We start from the raw sequence: 13439 nt of genomic DNA on the forward strand, positions 1-13439 counted from the left end.
TGGTACCCAGGTCTGGGATCTGTTGGTCCCCGGATCTGGGATCTGTTGGTCCCCGGATCTGGGATCTGTTGGTCCCCGGATCTGGGATCTGTTGGTCCCCCGGTCTGGGATCTGTTGGACACCCGGTCTGGGATCTGTTGGTCCCCGGATCTGGGATCTGTTGGTCCCCCGGTCTGGGATATGTTAGTCCCAGGGTATGGGGTCTGTTGGTCCTGAATGTGGGATATGTTGGTCCCTGAGCCTGGGATATGTTAGTCCCCGTGTCTGGGATATGTTAGTCGGGTCTGGGATCTGTTGGTCTCCAGGTCTGGGGTCTGTTGGTACCCAGGTCTGGGATCTGTTGGTCTCCAGGTCTGGGGTCTGTTGGTACCCAGGTCTGGGATCTGTTGGTCCCCGGATCTGGGATCTGTTGGTCCCCGGATCTGGGATCTGTTGGTCCCCCGGTCTGGGATCTGTTAGACACCCGGTCTGGGATCTGTTGGACCCAGGTCTGGGATATGTTGGTCCCTTTGTCTGGGATCTGTTAGTCACAGAGTCTTTGATCTGTTGGTTACAAGTCTGGGATCTGTTGGTACCCGGGTCTGGGATCTGTTGGTACCCATGTCTGGGATCTGCTGGTCCCCAGGTCTGGGATCTGTTGGTCCAGATTCTGGGATCTATTGGTCCCCGATTCTGGGATATGTTAGTCTCAGATTCATGGATCTGTTGGCCCTCGTGTCTGGGATCTGTTGGTCCTCGTGTCTGAGATCTGTTAGTCTCCGAGTCTGGGATCTGTTCGTCCTCGGGTCTGGGATCTGTTGATCCACAGGTCTCGGATTTGTTGTTTCCCGAGTCTGGGATATTTTAGTCTCTGAGCCTGAGGTCTGTTGGTTCAGAGTCTGGGATTTATTGATCTCCAGGTCTGGGATTTGTTAGTAACCGAGTCTGGGATCTTTTGGTCGCTGTGTCTGGGATTGTTGGTCCCTGGGACCGGGATCTATTACTCCCGTGTCTGGGATCTGTTAGTCCCCGAGCCCTGGGTATTTGAGTCTCTGTTGGTTCCGAGTCTCAGATCTGCTGTTCCCCGAATCTGGAATCAGTTGGTTCCGAGTCTGGGATCTGTTGGCACCCGAGACTGCGATCTGTTAATGTCCGAGTCTGGGATCTGTTGGTCCCTTAGTCTGGGTCCTGTTGGTCCCCAGGTCTGAGATCTGTTAGTCTCCAAGGCTGGGATCTGTTTGTCTCCAAGGCTGGGATCCGTTTGTCTCCGAGTCAGGGATCAGTTAGTATCTGAGTCTGTGATCTGTTTGTCCCAGAGACTGGGATCTGTTGTTCCCCGGGTCTCGAATCTGTTGTTCCCTGAGTCTGGGATCTGTTAGTCCCAGAGACTGGGATATGTTGTTCTCCATGTCTCGGATCTGTTGGTCCGAGTCTGGGATCTGTTGGTCCCCGGGAATGGGACCTGTTGGTCCTTGAGTCTGTGACCTGTTTGTCCCTGGTCTGGTGCCCTGGACTGGGATCTGTTTTTCACCAGGTCTGGGATCTGGTAGTCCCCCGTTCTGGGATTTGTTGGTCCCCAGGTCTGGGATCTGTTGGTCGCTGGGTCCAGGATCTGTTAGTCTCAGAATGTGGGATCTGTTTGTCCCCGTGTCTGGGATATGTTAGTCCCAGCGCCTGGGATCTGTTAGTCCCAGAGTCAGAGATCAGATGGTCCCCATGTCTGGGATCTGTTAGTCTCCAAGGCTGGGATCTGTTAGTCTCCAAGGCTGGGATCTGTTAGTCTCCAAGGCTGGGATCTGTTAGTTTCCAAGGCTGGGATCTGTTTGTCTCCGAGTCAGGGATCAGTTAGTATCTGAGTCTGTGATCTGTTTGTCCCAGAGACTGGGATCTGTTGTTCCCCGTGTCTCGAATCTGTTGTTCCCGGAGTGTGGGATCTGTTAGTCCCAGAGACTGGGATATGTTGTTCTCCGGGTCTCGGATCTGTTGGTCCGAGTCTGGGATCTGTTGGTCCCCGGGACTGGGACCTGTTGGTCCTTGAGTTTGTGACCTGTTTGTCCCTGGCCTGGTGCCCTGGACTGGGATCTGTTTTTCACCGGGTCTGGGATCTGGTAGTCCCCCGTTCTGGGATCTGTTGGTCCCCAAGTCTGGGATCTGTTGGTCCCCAAGTCTGGGATATGATGGTCCCCAGGTCTGGGATCTGTTGGTCGCTGGGTCCAGGATCTGTTAGTCTCAGAATGTGGGACCTGTTTGTCCCCGTGTCTGGGATCTGTTAGTCCCAGAGTCAGAGATCAGATGGTCCCCAGGTCTGGGATCTGTTTGTCCCTGAGTCTGGCGTCTGTTCGTGCATGGGCCTGGGATCTGTTGGTCCTTAGGTCTGGGATCTGGTAGTCCCAGAGTCTGGGATCTGTTAGTTCCCGAGCCTGGGATCTGATGGTCCCCGGGTATGGGACCTGTTAGTCCTGAGTCTGGGATCTGTTGGTCCCGGAGTCTGGGATATGATAGTTCCCAGGTCTGGGATCTGCTAGTCCACGAGTCTGGGATCTGTTGGTCCCCGAGTCTGGGATCTGTGCATCCCCGGGCCTGGGATCTGTTGGTCCCCGAGTCTGGAATCTGTTGAAATGAAAATCGCTTATTGTCACGAGTAGGCTCCAATGAAGTTACTGTGAAAAGCCCCTAGTCGCCACATTCTGGCGCCTGTCCGGGAGGCTGGTACGGGAGGTTGGTCCCCGAGTCTGGAATCTGTTGGTCCCTGTGTCTGGGATTTGCCGCTTCTGAGTCTGGGATCTGTTAGTTCCCGAGTCTGGGATATGTTGGACCCTGGGTCTGGGATCTGTTAGTTCCCGAGTCTGGGATATGTTAGCCCCAGGTTCTGGGATCTGTTTGTCCCTGAGTCTGGCGTCTGTTCGTGCATGGGCCTGGGGTCTGTTGGTCCTTAGGTCTGGGATCTGGTAGTCCCAGAGTCTGGGATCTGTTAGTTCCCGAGCCTGGGATCTGATGGTCCCCGGGTATGGGACCTGGTAGTCCTGAGTCTGGGATCTGTTGGTCCCGGAGTCTGGGATATGATAGTTCCCAGGTCTGGGATCTGCTAGTCCACGAGTCTGGGATCTGTTGGTCCCCGAGTCTGGGATCTGTGCATCCCCGGGCCTGGGATCTGTTGGTCCCCGAGTCTGGAATCTGTTGAAATGAAAATCGCTTATTGTCACGAGTAGGCTCCAATGAAGTTACTGTGAAAAGCCCCTAGTCGCCACATTCTGGCGCCTGTCCATGAGGCTGGTACGGGAGGTTGGTCCCCGAGTCTGGAATCTGTTGGTCCCTGTGTCTGGGATTTGCCGCTTCTGAGTCTGGGATCTGTTAGTTCCCGAGTCTGGGATATGTTGGACCCTGGGTCTGGGATCTGTTAGTTCCCGAGTCTGGGATATGTTAGTCCCAGGTTCTGGGATCTGTTGGTCCTGTGTCTGGGATCTGTTGGTCCCCGGGTCTGGGATCTGTTGGACCCCGGGTCTGGGATCTGTTGGTCCCCGTGTCTTGGATCTGTTGGTCCCCGGGTCTGGGATCTGTTGGTCCCCGGGTCTGGGATCTGTTAGTCCTGGAGTCTGGGATCTGTTGGTCCTGAATATGGGATATGTTGGTCCTGAGTATGGGATCTGTTCGTCCCTGGGTCTGAGATCTGTTCGTTCCCGAGTCTGGGATCTGTTCGTTCCTAAGTCTGGTAGCTGTTAGTTCCTGAGTCTGGGGTCTGTTAGTTCCCGAGTCTAGGATCTGTTGGTCCCCAGGTCTGGGATCTGTTGGTTCATGGGTGTGGGATCTCTTGGTCCCCGGATCTGGGATCTCTTGGTCCCCGGATCTGGGATCTATTGGTCCCCGGGTCTGGGATCTCTTGTTTCCCGGGTCTGGGATCGCTTGCTTCCCGGGTCTGGGATCGCTTGCTTCCCGGGTCTGGGATCTCTTGCTTCCTGGGTCTGGGATCTCTTGCTTCCCGGGTCTGGGATCTCTTGCTTCCCGGGTCTGGGATCTCTTGCTTCCCGGGTCTGGGATCTGTTTTTCACATAGTGTGGGATCTGGTAGACCCCCATTCTGGGATCTGTTGGTCCCCAAGTCTGGGATATGATGGTCCCCGGGTCTGGGATCTGTTGGTCGCTGGGTCCGGGATCTGTTGGTCTCGGAATATGGGACCTGTTTATCCCCGTGTCTGGGATATGTTAGTCCCAGCGCCTGGGATCTGTTAGTCCCAGAGTCAGAGATCAGATGGTCCCCGTGTCTGGGATCTGTTTGTCCCTGAGTCTGGCGTCTGTTCGTGCATGGGCCTGGGATCTGTTGGTCCTTAGGTCTGGGATCTGGTAGTCCCAGAGTCTGGGATCTGTTAGTTCCCGAGCCTGGGATCTGATAGTCCCTGGGTCTGGGATCTGTTAGTCCCAGGGTATGGGACCTGTTAGTCCTGATTCTGGGATCTGTTGGTCCTGCAGTCTGGGATATGTTAGTCCCCGAGTCTGGGATCTGTTAGTCCCCGAGTTTGGGATCTGATAGTCCCCGAGTCTGGGATCTGATAGTCCCAGGGTATGGGACCTGTTAGTCCCAGGGTATGAGACCTGATAGTCCCCGAGTCTGGGATCTGATAGTCCCCGAGTCTGGGATCTGATAGTCCCCGAGTCTGGGATATGTTGGTCCCCGAGTCTGGGATCTGTTGGTTCCCGAGTCTGGAATCTGTTGGTTCCAGAGTCTGGAATCTGTTGGTCCCCGTGTCTGGGATCTGTTGGTCCCCGAGTCTGGAATCTGTTGGTCCCCGTGTCTGGGATCTGTTGGTTCCCGACTCTGGGATTTGCCAGTCCTGAGTCTGGGATATGTTGGTTCCCGAGTCTGAGATCGGTTGGTTACCGAATCTGAGATCTGTTGGTCCGTGGGTCTGGGATCTGTTAGTTCCCGAGTCTGGGATCTGTTGGTTCCTGAGTCTGGGATCTGCTGGTTCCAGAGTCTGGGATCTGTTAGTCCCGGAATGTGGTATCTGTTGGTCCCCGGGTCTGGAATCTGTTGGTTCCCGGGTCTGGGATCTGTTAGTCCCTGAGTCTGGGATATGTTCGTCCCCGGGTCTGTGATCTGTCAGTCCCAAAGTCTGGGACCTGTTGGTCCATGAGTCTGGGATCTGTTGGTCCCTGTGCCTGGGATCTGTTGGTCCCTGTGCCTGGGATCTGTTGGTACCAGAGTCTGGGATCTGTTGGTACCAGAGTCTGGGATCTGCTGTTCCCGGGTCTGGGATCTGTTGGTTCCTGGGTGTGGGATCTCTTGGTCCCCAGGTCTGGGATCTCTTCGTCCACGGGCCTGGGATCTCTTGGTGCCCGGGTCTGGGATCTGTTGGTCCCCATGTCTGGGATCTGTTGGTCCCCATGTCTGGGATCTATTGGTCCTCGGGTCTGGGATCTGTTGGTCCCCGGGTCTGGAATCTGTTGGTCCTCCGGTCGGGGATCTGTTGGTCCCCGGGTCTGGGATTGGTTGTTCCCAGAGTCTGGGATCTGTTGGTCCTTCTGGATCTGCGTGACTCAAGAAATGTTGCCAATCATACCTCTCTGCTTCATCTGCAGACAGACAGCTCCCATTGCGGACTGAACGACACCATACACAGTTACTGCTGCTGCTATTACATGCTCCAGGGCTGGTAAAAATTAGGCAGGGATCCAATGGGATGGAGAGAGCGACCATTGAGCCCAGCATGACTCCCCCGTATCCCGCTGAGATATACAGCTTGTTCTTCAGTCTGGCAGCAGCATGCGCTATCGAGCCTTTCATTGGCTCCCCCAGCACTGTGCTCCCTACAGAGAGTGGAGAAAATTCAGTCAGGCAGCTCACTGAACAGGGCTCGGTGCGGGGCGGGGGGGAGCAGTCTTGTGAAGGGGATTTTCAATAGAGAGAATGGGGTGTCGGGGCTGGAGGTCAGCCTTGGGCCCGGGGGGGGGGGGGGGGAAGAGGGAGAGAGGTCAGCTGTGGGTGATGGGGGCAACAGGCCAGCCTTAGGTCTGGGGCAAGAGGTCAGCCTTGGATTAGGGGGTGAGAGGTCAGCCTTAGTTCATGGGGCGAGAGGTCAGCTTGGCTCAGGGGCTAGAGGTCAGATTTGGCTCAGGGCGAGAGGTCAGCCTTGGGTCAAGGAGCGAGAGGTCAGCCTTGAATGAGGGGGTGAGAGGTCAGCCTTCGACAATGGTATGGGAGGTCAGCCTTCCGTCAGGTGGCGATAGGTCAGCCTTGTATCAGGGGCGAGAGGTCAGACTTTGGTTGGGCAAAGAAGTCAGTCCTGGGTCGAGTCGAGAGGTCAGCTTTGCATCAGGGGGCGAGAGGAATGGTGTATGTTGTTATTGGGTGTGAATCTGGTGTGTGTTGTGTTATTGAGTGTGATTCTGGTGTCTGTTATTGGGTGTGGTTCAAGCGGTGCTGTTATTGGGTGTGAATCTGGTGTGTGCTGTTATTGGGTGTGATTCTCGTACCAGCTTCTCCGAACAAGCACCAGAATGTGGCGACAAGAGGATTTTCACAGTAACTTCATTTGAAGCCTACTTCTGACAATAAGCAATTTTCATTTCATTTCTGGTGTGTGTGGTGTTATTGGGTGTGTTTCAGGGGTGTGTTACTGGATGTGTGTTATTGGGTGTGTTTCTGGTGTGTGTTATTGGGTGTGATTCTGGTCTGTGTTATTGGGTGTGTTTCTGGTGTGTGTTATTGGGTGTGTTTCTGGTGTGTGTTATTGGGTGTGATTCTGGTGTGTGTTATTGGGTGTGATTCTGGTGTGTGTTATTCGGAGTGATTCTGGTGTGTGTTCTTATTGGGTGTGTTTCTGGGGTGTGTTACTGGGTGTGTGTTATTGGGTATGTTTCTGGTGTGGGCTGTTGGGTGCGATTCTGGTGTGTGTTATCGGGTGTGATTCTGGTGTGTGTTGTTATTGGGTGTGTTTCTGGTGTGTGTTATCGGGTGTGATTCTGGTGAGTGTTGTTATTGGGTGTGTTTCTGGTGTGTGTTATTGGTTGTGATTCTGGTGTGTGTTATTGGGTATGTTTCTGGTGTGTGTTATTGGGCGTGATTCTGGTGTGTGTTGTTATTGGGTGTGTTTCTGGTGTGTGTTATTGGGTGTGATTCTGGTGTGTGTTATTGGGTGCGATTCTGGTGTGTGTTATTGGGTGTGTAGCTGGTGTGTGTTATTGGGTGTGATTCTGGTGTGTGTTATTGGGTGTGATTCTGGTGTGTGTTGTTATTGGGTGTGTTTCTGGTGTGTGTTATTGGGTGTGATTCTGGTGTGTGTTATTGGGTGCGATTCTGGTGTGTGTTATTGGGTGTGTAGCTGGTGTGTGTTATTGGATGTGATTCTGGTGTGTGATGTTATTGGGTGTGATTCTGGTGTGTGTTGTTATTGGGTGTGATTCTGGTGTATGTTATCGGGTGTGATTCTGGTGTGTGTTGTTATTGAGTATGTTTCTGGTGTATATTATTGGGTGTGATTCTGGTGTGTGTTATTGGGTGTGATTCTGGTGTGTGTCGTGTTGTTGGGTGTGATTCTGGTGTGTGTTATTGGGTATGTTTCTGGTGTATGTTATCGGGTGTGATTCTGGTGTGTGTTGTTATTGGGTATGTTTCTGGTGTATGTTATCGGGTGTGATTCTGGTGTGTGTTATTGGGTGTGATTCTGGTGGGTGTCGTGTTGTGGGTGTGATTCTGGTGTGTGTTATTGGGTGTGTATCTGGTGTGTGTTATCGGGTGTGATTCTGGTGTGTGATATCGGGTGTGATTCTGGTGTGTGTTATTGGGTGTGATTCTGGTGTGTGTTATTGGGTGTGATTCTGGTGTGTGTTATTGGATGTGTTTCTGGTGTGTGTTATTGGATGTGTTTCTGGTGTGTGTTATTCGGAGTGATTCTGGTGTGTGTTATTGGGTGTGTTTCTGGTGTGTGTTGTTGGGTGTGATTCTGGGGTGTGTGTTATTGGATGTGTTCCTGGTGAGTGTTATTGGGTGTGATTCTGGTGTGTGTTATTGGGTGTGATTCTGGTGTGTGTTGTTATTGGGTGTGTTTCTGGTGTGTGTTATTGGGTGTGATTCTGGTGTGTGTTATTGGGTGCGATTCTGGTGTGTGTTATTGGGTGTGTAGCTGGTGTGTGTTATTGGATGTGATTCTGGTGTGTGATGTTATTGGGTGTGATTCTGGTGTATGTTATCGGGTGTGATTCTGGTGTGTGTTGTTATTGGGTATGTTTCTGGTGTATATTATTGGGTGTGATTCTGGTGTGTGTTATTGGGTGTGATTCTGGTGTGTGTCGTGTTGTTGAGTGTGATTCTGGTGTGTGTTATTGGGTATGTTTCTGGTGTATGTTATCGGGTGTGATTCTGGTGTGTGTTGTTATTGGGTATGTTTCTGGTGTATGTTATCGGGTGTGATTCTGGTGTGTGTTATTGGGTGTGATTCTGGTGGTTGTCGTGTTGTGGGTGTGATTCTGGTGTGTGTTATTGGGTGTGTATCTGGTGTGTGGTATCGGGTGTGATTCTGGTGTGTGATATCGGGTGTGATTCTGGTGTGTGTTATTGGGTGTGATTCTGGTGTGTGTTATTGGGTGTGTTTCTGGTGTGTGTTATTGGATGTGTTTCTGGTGTGTGTTATTCGGAGTGATTCTGGTGTGTGTTATTGGGTGTGTTTCTGGTGTGTGTTGTTGGGTGTGATTCTGGGGTGTGTGTTATTGGATGTGTTCCTGGTGAGTGTTATTGGGTGTGATTCTGGTGTGTGTTATTGGGTGTGACCTCATGGCTCCGGAACTCAATCCCTCTACCAATAAAGGCCAACACACCATAGGCCTTCTTCACAACCCTATCAACCTGGGTGGCAACTTTCAGGGATCTATGTACATGGACACCGAGATCCCTCTGCTCATCCACACTACCAAGAATTTTACCATTAGCCAAATATTCCGCATTCCTGTTATTCTTTCCAAAGTGAATCACCTCACACTTCTCCACATTAAACTCCATTTGCCACCTCTCAGCCCAGCTCTGCAGCTTATCTATGTTCCTCTGTAACCTGCAACATCCTTCCGCACTGTCGACAACTCCACCGACTTTAGTGTCGTCTGCAAATTTACTCACCCATCCTTCTGCGCCCTCCTCTAGGTCATTTATAAAAATGACAAACAGCAACGGCCCCAGAACAGATCCTTGTGGTACGCCACTCGTAACTGAACTCCATTCTGAACATTTCCCATCAACTACCACTCTCTGTCTTCTTTTAACTAGCCAATTTCTGATCCACATCTCTAAATCACCCTCAATCCCCAGCCTCCGTATTTTCTGCAATAGCCGACCGTGGGTAACCTTATCAAACGCTTTACTGAAATCCATATACACCACATCAACTGCTCTACCCTCGTCTACCTGTTCAGTCACCTTCTCAAAGAACTCGATAAGGTTTGTGAGGCATGACCTACCCTTCACAAAAGCATGCTGACTATCCCTAATCATATTATTCCTATCTAGATGATTATAAATCGTATCTTTTATAATCCTCTCCAAGACCTTACCCACCACAGACATTAGGCTCACCAGCCTATAGTTACCGGGGTTATCTCTACTCCCCTTCTTGAACAAAGGGACCACATTTGCTATCCTCCAGTCCTCTGGCACTATTCCTGTAGCCAATGATGACCTAAAAATCAAAGCCAAAGGCTCAGCAATCGTGCTACCGTGTTGGCCCAATTCTGGTGTGTGTTGTTACTGGGTATGTTTCTGGTGTGTGTTATCGGGTGTGATTCTGGTGTGTGCTGTTATTGGGTGTGATTCTGGTGTGTGTTGTTATTGGGTGTGATTCTTGTGTGTGTTGTTGGGTGTGTTTCTGGTGTGTTGTTATTGGGTATGTTTCTGGTGTGTGTTATTGGGTGTGATTCTGGTGTGTGTTATTGGGTGTGATTCTGGTGTGTGTTATTGGGTGTGATTCTGGTGTGTGTTATTGGGTATGTTTCTGGACTGTGTTATCGGGTGTGATTCTGGTGTGTATTATTGGGTGTGATTCTGGTGTGTGTTATTGGGTGTGATTCTGGTGTGTGTTATTGGGTGTGATTCTGGTGTGTGTTGTTATTGGATGTGTTTCTGGTGTGTGTTATTGGGTGTGATTCTGGTGTGTGTTATTGGGTGTGATTCTGGTGTGTGTTATTGGCTATGTTTCTGGACTGTTTTATCGGGTGTGATTCTGGTGTGTATTATTGGGGGTGATTCTGGTGTGTGTTATTGGGTGTGATTCTAGTGTGTGTTATCGGGTGTGTTTCTGGTATGTGTTATCGGATGTGATTCTGGTGTGTGTTATTGGGTATGTTTCTGGTGTATGTTATCGGGTGTGATTCTGGTGTGTGTTGTTATTGGGTATGTTTCTGGTGTATGTTATCGGGGGTGATTCTGGTGTGTGTTGTTATTGGGTATGTTTCTGGTGTATGTTATCGGGGGTGATTCTGGTGTGTGTTGTTATTGGGTGTGTTTCTGGGGTGTGTTACTGGGTGTGTGTTATTGGGTATGTTTCTGGTGTGGGCTGTTGGGTGTGATTCTGGTGTGTGTTATCGGGTGTGTTTCTGGTGTGTTGTTATTGGGTGTGTTTCTGGTGTGTGTTATTGGTTGTGATTCTGGTGTGTGTTATTGGGTATGTTTCTGGTGTGTGTTATTGGGTGTGATTCTGGTGTGTGTTGTTATTGGGTGTGTTTCTGGTGTGTGTTATTGGGTGTGATTCTGGTGTGTGTTATTGGGTGCGATTCTGGTGTGTGTTATTGGGTGTGTAGCTGGTGTGTGTTATTGGGTGTGATTCTGGTGTGTATTATTGGGTGTGATTCTGGTGTGTGTTGTTATTGGGTGTGTTTCTGGTGTGTGTTATTGGGTGTGATTCTGGTGTGTGTTATTGGGTGCGATTCTGGTGTGTGTTATTGGGTGTGTAGCTGGTGTGTGTTATTGGATGTGATTCTGGTGTGTGATGTTATTGGGTGTGATTCTGGTGTGTGTTGTTATTGGGTGTGATTCTGGTGTGTGTTATTGGGTATGTTTCTGGACTGTGTTATCGGGTGTGATTCTGATGTGTATTATTGGGTGTGATTCAGGTGTGTGTTATTGGGTGTGATTCTGGTGTGTGTTATTGGGTGTGATTCTGGTGTGTGTTGTTATTGGATGTGTTTCTGGTGTGTGTTATTGGGTGTGATTCTGGTGTGTGTTATTGGGTGTGATTCTGGTGTGTGTTATTGGCTATGTTTCTGGACTGGTTTATCGGGTGTGATTCTGGTGTGTATTATTGGGGGTGATTCTGGTGTGTGTTATTGGGTGTGATTCTAGTGTGTGTTATTGGGTGTGTTTCTGGTATGTGTTATCGGATGTGATTCTGGTGTGTGTTATTGGGTATGTTTCTGGTGTATGTTATCGGGTGTGATTCTGGTGTGTGTTGTTATTGGGTATGTTTCTGGTGTATGTTATCGGGGGTGATTCTGGTGTGTGTTGTTATTGGGTGTGTTTCTGGGGTGTGTTACTGGGTGTGTGTTATTGGGTATGTTTCTGGTGTGGGCTGTTGGGTGCGATTCTGGTGTGTGTTATCGGGTGTGTTTCTGGTGTGTTGTTATTGGGTGTGATTCTGGTGTGTGTTATTGGGTATGTTTCTGGTGTGTGTTATTGGGTGTGATTCTGGTGTGTGTTGTTATTGGGTGTGTTTCTGGTGTGTGTTATTGGGTGTGATTCTGGTGTGTGTTATTGGGTGCGATTCTGGTGTGTGTTATTGGGTGTGTAGCTGGTGTGTGTTATTGGGTGTGATTCTGGTGTGTGTTATTGGGTGTGATTCTGGTGTGTGTTGTTATTGGGTGTGTTTCTGGTGTGTGTTATTGGGTGTGATTCTGGTGTGTGTTATTGGGTGCGATTCTGGTGTGTGTTATTGGGTGTGTAGCTGGTGTGTGTTATTGGATGTGATTCTGGTGTGTGATGTTATTGGGTGTGATTCTGGTGTGTGTTGTTATTGGGTGTGATTCTGGTGTGTGTTATTGGGTGTGATTCTGGTGTGTGTCGTGTTGTTGGGTGTGATTCTGGTGTGTGTTGTTATTGGGTGTGATTCTGGTGTGTGTTGTTATTGGGTGTGTTTCTGGTGTGTGTTATTGGGTGTGATTCTGGTGTGTGTTATTGGGTGCGATTCTGGTGTGTGTTATTGGGTGTGTAGCTGGTGTGTGTTATTGGGTGTGTTTCTGGTGTGTGTTATTCGGAGTGATTCTGGTGTGTGTTATTGGGTGTGTTTCTGGTGTGTGTTGTTGGGTGTGATTCTGGGGTGTGTGTTATTGGATGTGTTCCTGGTGAGTGTTATTGGGTGTGATTCTGGTGTGTGTTATTGGGTGTGATTCTGGTGTGTGTTGTTATTGGGTGTGTTTCTGGTGTGTGTTATTGGGTGTGATTCTGGTGTGTGTTATTGGGTGCGATTCTGGTGTGTGTTATTGGGTGTGTAGCTGGTGTGTGTTATTGGATGTGATTCTGGTGTGTGATGTTATTGGGTGTGATTCTGGTGTGTGTTGTTATTGGGTGTGATTCTGGTGTATGTTATCGGGTGTGATTCTGGTGTGTGTTGTTATTGGGTATGTTTCTGGTGTATATTATTGGGTGTGATTCTGGTGTGTGTTATTGGGTGTGATTCTGGTGTGTGTCGTGTTGTTGGGTGTGATTCTGGTGTGTGTTATTGGGTATGTTTCTGGTGTATGTTATCGGGTGTGATTCTGGTGTGTGTTATTGGGTGTGATTCTGGTGGTTGTCCTGTTTTGGGTGTGATTCTGGTGTGTGTTATTGGGTGTGTATCTGGTGTGTGTTATCGGGTGTGATTCTGGTGTGTGATATCGGGTGTGATTCTGGTGTGTGTTATTGGGTGTGATTCTGGTGTGTGTTATTGGGTGTGTTTCTGGTGTGTGTTATTGGATGTGTTTCTGGTGTGTGTTATTCGGAGTGATTCTGGTGTGTGTTATTGGGTGTGTTTCTGGTGTGTGTTGTTGGGTGTGATTCTGGGGTGTGTGTTATTGGATGTGTTCCTGGTGAGTGTTATTGGGTGTGATTCTGGTGTGTGTTATTGGGTGTGACCTCATGGCTCCGGAACTCAATCCCTCTACCAATAAAGGCCAACACACCATAGGCCTTCTTCACAACCCTATCAACCTGGGTGGCAACTTTCAGGGATCTATGTACATGGACACCGAGATCCCTCTGCTCATCCACACTACCAAGAATTTTACCATTAGCCAACTATTCCGCATTCCTGTTATTCTTTCCAAAGTGAATCACCTCACACTTCTCCACATTAAACTCCATTTGCCACCTCTCAGCCCAGCTCTGCAGCTTATCTATGTCCCTCTGTAACCTGCAACATCCTTCCGCACTGTCTACAACTCCACCGACTTTAGTGTCGTCTGCAAATTTACTCACCCATCCTTCTGCGCCCTCCTCTAGGTCATTTATAAAAA

The 13439-nt window shown here is 49.7% G+C and overlaps 1 protein-coding gene across 1 annotated transcript in view; it reads right to left on the minus strand.

The window, feature by feature from the left end:
- The window catches only part of megf8 (multiple EGF-like-domains 8), a 165183-nt gene that overhangs the window by 63267 nt on the left and 88477 nt on the right, over positions 1 to 13439 (minus strand). Inside the window, exons 10-12 of the mRNA XM_038813080.1 lie at positions 5094 to 5780; positions 3474 to 4382; positions 325 to 833 (exon numbers count right to left, since the gene is read on the minus strand). Coding sequence (XP_038669008.1) covers positions 325 to 833; positions 3474 to 4382; positions 5094 to 5780 — 2105 coding nt within the window. The remainder of the gene's footprint in view (positions 1 to 324; positions 834 to 3473; positions 4383 to 5093; positions 5781 to 13439) is intronic.

This window comes from Scyliorhinus canicula, chromosome 12, assembly GCF_902713615.1.
Source record: "Scyliorhinus canicula chromosome 12, sScyCan1.1, whole genome shotgun sequence".
In the NCBI taxonomy this organism is placed as follows: Eukaryota; Metazoa; Chordata; class Chondrichthyes; order Carcharhiniformes; family Scyliorhinidae; genus Scyliorhinus; species Scyliorhinus canicula.